The sequence below is a fragment of the Rutidosis leptorrhynchoides genome, chromosome 5 (genome assembly GCF_046630445.1).
Source record: "Rutidosis leptorrhynchoides isolate AG116_Rl617_1_P2 chromosome 5, CSIRO_AGI_Rlap_v1, whole genome shotgun sequence".
Classification (NCBI taxonomy): domain Eukaryota; kingdom Viridiplantae; phylum Streptophyta; class Magnoliopsida; order Asterales; family Asteraceae; genus Rutidosis; species Rutidosis leptorrhynchoides.
In genome coordinates, this window is record NC_092337.1 from 377,793,140 (window position 1) to 377,800,158 (window position 7,019).

General features: G+C 36.6%; 1 protein-coding gene across 1 annotated transcript; it reads right to left on the minus strand.

Annotated features, from left to right (window-relative positions):
- Window positions 1-1,126: 1,126 nt before the first annotated feature.
- On the minus strand, window positions 1,127-4,625 carry LOC139847906 (uncharacterized). The gene is made up of 5 exons (XM_071837636.1): window positions 4,275-4,625; window positions 2,840-3,821; window positions 2,569-2,691; window positions 2,318-2,467; window positions 1,127-1,497 (listed from the first exon to the last, which is right to left on the minus strand). The coding sequence occupies exons 2-5, from the start codon at window positions 3,746-3,748 to the stop codon at window positions 1,363-1,365; spliced, it is 1,317 nt and encodes a 438-aa protein (XP_071693737.1). The 5' UTR covers window positions 3,749-3,821; window positions 4,275-4,625; the 3' UTR covers window positions 1,127-1,362.
- Window positions 4,626-7,019: the final 2,394 nt, after the last annotated feature.

A 7,019-nucleotide genomic window follows, 5' to 3' on the forward strand; every position in this document is an offset into this window, starting at 1 on the left:
TCGTTTTCCAAGACTTTATCTACTAGAATCTGTGAAGACCGCAAATGTTTTTGACAGAATCGTAAGTAATAGTACAGGTACAACCTTTGTCGGGCAATGGATCAGGCCTCTTTTAGGCAGAAATGCAACTGACTGTGAACTGCTGGAAGCTCAGATCGGAGCATTATCTATTGACATCAACAACAATGACGCATGGAAATGTAATTTAAATGAAACAGGCACTTTCAAGACTAGTGACATGGCAAAAGAATTGGACTCAAGGATACTAATTAACTCAATGCAAGTTCTCGAAACCTCCAGAAACGATTTGGTTCCGAATCAGATAGAATTATTTGTGTGGAGGATTTTACGAAAACAGATCCCGACCCAGTTGAGCTTGATAAAAAAGGTATTGATCTCAACTCGGTAAGGTGTCCCATGTGTGATGATGGACTTCAAACTATAGATCATGCAATTCTTTTTTGTAAACATGCAATGGAAGTGTGGTCTCAAGTGTTCAATTGGTGGGAATTTGGTAATGTAACAACTCTATCTGTCGAGGAGATTTTCAGGGACTCATCACCAATAACTAACTCGGGATTCAAAAGTAAATTGTGACAAGCCGTTAAATGGGTGAGCGGGTACTTTATAATTTATATGGAAGAACCGTAATCAAAAGGTATTCCATAATAAGGTATCCAGCAGCCCTAATCTACTTATCGAAATTCAGTCTAAAAGTTTCGAATGGTTGTCTAAAAGATCGAATAAAATAAAACTGGATTGGCAGAATTGGTTTACAAGTCCTAGCAGCTGCGGATCGCTTTCATCAAATAGAGAAGGAATTGGCTAACTACTGCTTGAACTTCTCAGAAACTGCTCGTGTAGCCCTCATGTTTTTTCTGTTCAATATGATATAGTTGTACATACTATCGTCAATGTAAAGTCAGATACTCCTAGTATCTTAGGACTATTGTAATTCTGTTCGAGTTTGGTAAATATATGCATATTTTGTTTTTCAAAATAAATAAAATAAATGCATAAAATTTTTAACGGAACCATTTTTCTAAGGCGTAACCATCTACCCACTTCCCATCTAGTGATCTAGAGCAATAAAGAACAGCCAAAAGATCAAAATAACAAAGCATTCAAAATGAACTCGTCAACTTGTAACGTATTAACAACTTATGGCATACTGCATACAACCGTCATTTCATACGGCTAGGGTTAGATGACTGGTTGCAATATTCCATTTGCTAAACATGTTTGCAAAAATGAAACATGTACGTAGTATATACTAAAAAAAGTTGAAAACTCAAGACCCATATTTTACTAAAAGACGAATGAAACAGTAAAAAAAATCACTAAACATTACAGAAATTATTACTATAATGACAGTTTCTCCTTCATGCGAGATATAAGCTTAAACTTCTCTTCAGCCTCAACTTGCTGCCGCATATCAGATCCTGAAGCTCGATCTGGGTGAAAGCTTAATAATGCACGCTTATAAGCTGCACGCACCTGAAATAATCATTACAGATTTTTTACTTCATACAGCTTTCTTTTAACATTAAAATAAAAATAAAAAAATAAATAGAGAGCAAACTTATAGAACTGCAGTACATTCATTTGAAATGATATTATAACACAACACAATTTCACCTTTTTCGCATTTAAGCAAGGTTGTAAAAGACGCGAGTCGGGGTCGCATCGGTCATGCCTAAAAAACAACGCGTCGGACGCAACGGTGACGCAACGGGCGTTGACTAACGTTGACTTTTTAAAATAGTTTTATTAAATATATATTTTTATATAATATTATATAGATCGAATCTTAAAATATAAACTATACTTACAATAACCATGAATAATTAACAATTACTAACAATAGTACCCAAAAAAAAAAGGTGACCGATTTTGACCGACTTTTTTCAACTTTGACCGACTTTTTTCCTTTGACCGACTTTTTAGCAACGACGCGTCGGTCAAGTCGGCCGACTTAGTATTCAACTTTATTAACAACACAATCAAGATCCTACAGGATTTGTCACATTCAACAAAAATTTATTTAATCTTTATCATTTAATCCTTGATCACAAGGTGCACAAGTTACCTACATTCCTTTTCAGACTTAAACCTACAATATATTCAAACTTATTTTAATTATAATATCTAGTTTCGTTAGACATGGCCCACGAGTGGAACTACCAACTTAGTTTTGCCATGTAAACTACACAGTGAAAAAGTGATATTCCATGATACAACTAGTAACAATCAGATTATTGTAACCACGACAAATTGAAAAAAGCAGAGATCGAGACTACAAAAGTGTGCAACTAACCTCGTTTGATGAAGGAACAAGACCATCACCAACACGAATTCCTAAGCCACGCAATAACGAAGCCATATCAACACACATTATTTCCAGTTTCTTAAGCTCCTGTATGACTTCTGTACGGTACCTTTCTTTCAAATTCATATTCTCCTCATCCTGATAAATGACAGCATAAAGTATATAAACACCTAACCCTCATCTTAATACTAACAATAAAACCTAAATGGATGTAAAAAGTTTAAAAAAAATCTACTAACCTTTTTTTGAGTTTCCCGAATTTCTTCAACACGTTGCTTTTGTCTTCTCTCCATATCTAATAGACGCTGAGTTTCAGCATTCTTTCTTTTCTGCAGGCGACGCAAATGCTGAGCCTCTTCTGCCTGCAAAAAGAAAACACAAGTTTTCAACTTTAAAGTTTCAAATGTATTTTTCATGCATAAAATATCCTAGGTCATGCATATAAGTATTCGTTTTATTGACCCGTTAATCAACCCACTCATTGGTCCACCTATATGTACTAGAACATACCTGAATCTTTATTTGCCTTTCTCTGGCTTTCAATTCTTCTTCTAGTGCTCGTTTGTATTCTTCAGTCTCTTTGAGTTTTTCACGTTCACCAATAATCAAGCTCTGAACAGGGACATCATCATCATCATCATCTTCAACATTGGCACCATCTTCATTATCATTTTTTTCATTCTCCTCTTCAGTACTACTTGAAGGTACACATTCATCATTCTCAACCATACGTTCATCTTCATAGGTATGTGTCTCACCAACATGTGAACCATCTTTATCGACATCAACATCATCTACCTTATCTCCTGAACGAAAATCAGACAAATTTTCTTTACGATGTTTAACATTCCCCGAAGAAGATTCACCTATATTCTCGTGATGATTTGCTCTAAAGTTAGAAACGTGAACATTTTCTTGTTTATCTGCATTTATCCTAAATTCATTATGTAAAACACCTTTTCTCTTCAACGAAGCTCGTTCCCATTCTTCTCTTAATTTTCCGTTAAAATCTTCCATAAACTCACAATCGTGACTATCATCATCATCAGACGAATCATTTTCCGATTGCCCATTAAAACCTCGTCCCGAGTACGTTCGTTTCCCTTTAGATAGCTTCACCGGAGAAACATCCGGAACGTATCTTCTACTAGAAGAAGCACCATTATCAAAATTTCTACCATTATTTACAGGTGCATCAGCATCATTGTCGCTAGGGCTTTCATCATCGTCTATGTAAATATACGTCCTCTTAGGTCGACTTTTATCAGTTGACCCACCTCGTTTCTTAGTAAGACTTTCGGGTACGTCGATAATAATAACGTTATTATAATTATAAGTATCCACATCAATCAAAACCACATTATCTCTCTCTATATTGGTCCTGCATCTTCTTAAGGTCTTCATATTATCTATATTCATTAGCTATAAGCTATACCTTATTCTATTCCAAAGCAAACAAAAAATTGCCTTTAGACCATCATCCCGAGTTTCACTGTAAATAAAGATATCAACCATTAAATGACACAAAATTAGTAAAATTTTAATAATTAAATTAACGAACCGCTAACGTTAGCTATATGCCCATATCAGTACTAAAAACAACACGTCAGCACATATCCACACACATCCAATATGCAATCAAGAAATACAATGCAAAAATCAGATTGTATATCATTTGTAAACTACCGAATAAACCCTAATTAGGCCCCAATTGACTTTCACTTTAATAGATATCAATCGACTCAATTAAACCTTGATTTTAACCTAATCCCATGCAAATACTATTGATTTATAATAAAGAAACACACAGGCGAAACCCTAGAAATCAAAGGATAACATATATAAAACACCCAATTCATTGTAACGCAGAAACCCTAATTAGATTGAATATCTGATGCCTAACAAATTAAAATAAATAATTTGGGAATCGGATGAAATTAATTACCTGATGATGAACTTTGCTTTGCTATTGAGTTGTACGTGTAATGAAAATTGAAATCAAGCTACTGGAAATAAATCGGGTGGAATTTGGAAACGAGACTTTTCGTAAATTTTAGAGCCAATTAGAAATTAGACATAATTACTCCCGTCGTCCTTGAACTTATACCCAAATCACACGCGTCGTCGTTGAAACTTTTTTTGAACTCACGTCGTCACTAAACTATCTGTAAATTACTCTCGTCATCCTGCTGTCAACATGCCGTTCAAATGCCCCGTTAACCTGCATCATGTGCGTAGCACGTGAGGGTATTTCTGTCTTTTTCCATCTTTTACCAATTTAAATATCTCAACCACCTTAAATATGTCCTCCATTCTTTAATAATTTTTCTTTTCTTTTTTCTTTTTTCTTTTCCCTTCACTCCTCTTATCCACTTTTCTCTTATTCATTGCACCACCATTAAACTGCTTGTAACATGCTTTTAAACATCATCACACAAAAAAAACTAAAAATCAAAATCTCTGATTCATATACCGATCTCTCTCTGATTCATATTTTAATTAAATCATATCAATGCTACTAGTTCATGAGTGGTCACGTGCTTAGTTCATGAGCGTTCACGGTCAATTAAATTAATTGAATCGGTTCATATTTTATCAAAATCTATGATTCATATACCGGTCACGTGCGTAGTTCATGAGCGGAATCGATCGACGATGACAAGATGATAGATGAAGATGACAATGGGTTTAATCCAACGTTCACCATCTTGATTTGTACGGAGTAATTGATTTGCAGATCCATTGACAACAATAATGATATTTCAAGATCTGGAACCAATTTACTTATTTGAGTGTGTTGGGGTTTGGATCTAAACCCACAAACACAAAAAAAAAACGCATATACGAATTGAAGGTGGTGGTTACGGCGATGGTTACGGCGGTGTCTTCAACCACCATGGCCTTCGTCACAACGAGATATGGAAATCGAAGTCATGACGGTTGTGGAAATCGATGCATATGATATAGAACGAGATTTGGGAATAATTGTCTATGGGTGTGTTAGGTTAGAAAATGACTATAAAAGAGAAAAGAAAATGAAAACAAAAAAGGAAAAAGAAAACAAAAAGGAAATTGTGTTTACATGATTTGTGTAAACTGATTTAAGGATGAAGATGAAAAGTGACCCAGGTGAAATGGATCTTAGAATAGAAAAGAGAAAAAAAAAAAAAAACCAAAAAATAAATTAAATTATTTAATTAAAAAGTAATAAGAAGACTAAACTACCCTCACATGCTTCAAGTTAACGGTTAATTTAGACGGTAATGAAACGGAAGGACGACAGACGTTATTTTTTGAAAGTTGAGTGACGACGTGAGTTCAAAAAAAATTTCAAGGACGACGCGTGTAATTTGGGTATAAGTTCAAGGACGACGGGAGTAACGCAGAAACCCTAGAAATCAAAGGCAAAACCCTAGAAATCAAAGGATAACATATATAAAACACCCAATTCATTGTAACGCAGAAACCCTAATTAGATTGAATATCTGAAGCGTAACAAATTAAAATAAATAATTTGGGAATCGGATGAAATTAATTACCTGATGATGAACTTTGCTTTGCTATTGAGTTGTACGTGTAATGAAAATTGAAATCAAGCTACTGGAAATAAATCGGGTGGAATTTGGAAACGAGACTTTTCGTAAATTTTAGGGCCAATTAGAAATTAAATTAGAAATACTTTTGAACCGTTAAACCGGGTCGGTAGCCTTAAAAAAACCATTTATTTAACGGGTCGGGTAAGGATGAATGACGAGGGATTAACGTGATACGTACTACTATATTGGCCCGTGTCTAAATTCAATTTCAAATCCACCATAATTTCATTGAATTCCGTGAGTCAAACGGGGCCTTAGACCCCGTTTGACTCGTGAAATTTTTTTGGATGTAATGGAATTTGTCAAAGGAATTGGAATCAAATAAGTGACTCACCCAATTCATGGAATGTGAAAAATGTGTTCTATTTTACATGAAATGGAATTGAATTTCATTTTATAAAATAATTAAAAAGTTATAAAAAGAATTACGTTTCTAAATTTTGTGTTCATTTCCAGACTCACTTTTTCAAAAAAAAAAAAAAAAAAAAAATTAGATTCGCGAATTAAGAACGCGTGTCGAAAACGCGTGTTTTTGCATGGGATCCGAAAATCCGCATTTCTGGACGCCCTGCAAAAACGCGCGTTTCCTGGCGGGGCGCGAAAACGCTCGTTTCCGGGCGCCTGCGAGAGCGCGCGTTTCCGGGCGCCCGCGAGAGCGCGCGTTATCGGGCGCCCGCGAGAACGCGCTTTTCCGGGCGCCCCTCGAGAACGCGCGTTTTCGGGCGGCCCGCGAGAACGCGCGTTTCCGTGCGCCCCGCGAGAACGCGCGTTTCCGGGCGCCCCGCGAAAACGCTTCACGAAAACTTGAGCCGAAAACGCGCCCCGTAAACACATTTTGAAAACGCGACACGAAAACGCGCACCAAATAAGTGACCCGATCCGCGAAAAAACGTCTCAAAAACGCGACTCGAAACGCGCCACGAAACGCGGCATAAAAACGCGAGCCGAAAATGCGGACCGAAAACGCGACCCGAAAACGCGGACCGAAAACGCGACCCAAAAATGCGTGTCGAAAACGCTCCCTGAAAACGCGCCCCGAAACCGCGCGCCGAATAGCTCCCTAGAAACGTGTCTCGAAAATGAGCGCCAAAAAG

Excerpts from the sequence above, each read along its gene's own strand:
- LOC139847906 (XM_071837636.1), bottom strand. The coding sequence starts at position 3,748 with ATGAATATAGATAATATGAAGACCTTAAGAAGATGCAGGACCAATATA. Across the intron at positions 2,692-2,839 it reads AAAGGCAAATAAAGATTCAG|GCAGAAGAGGCTCAGCATTT; the intron begins GTATGTTCTAGT and ends TTCTTTTTGCAG. Across the intron at positions 2,468-2,568 it reads TTCGGGAAACTCAAAAAAAG|GATGAGGAGAATATGAATTT; the intron begins GTTAGTAGATTT and ends GTCATTTATCAG.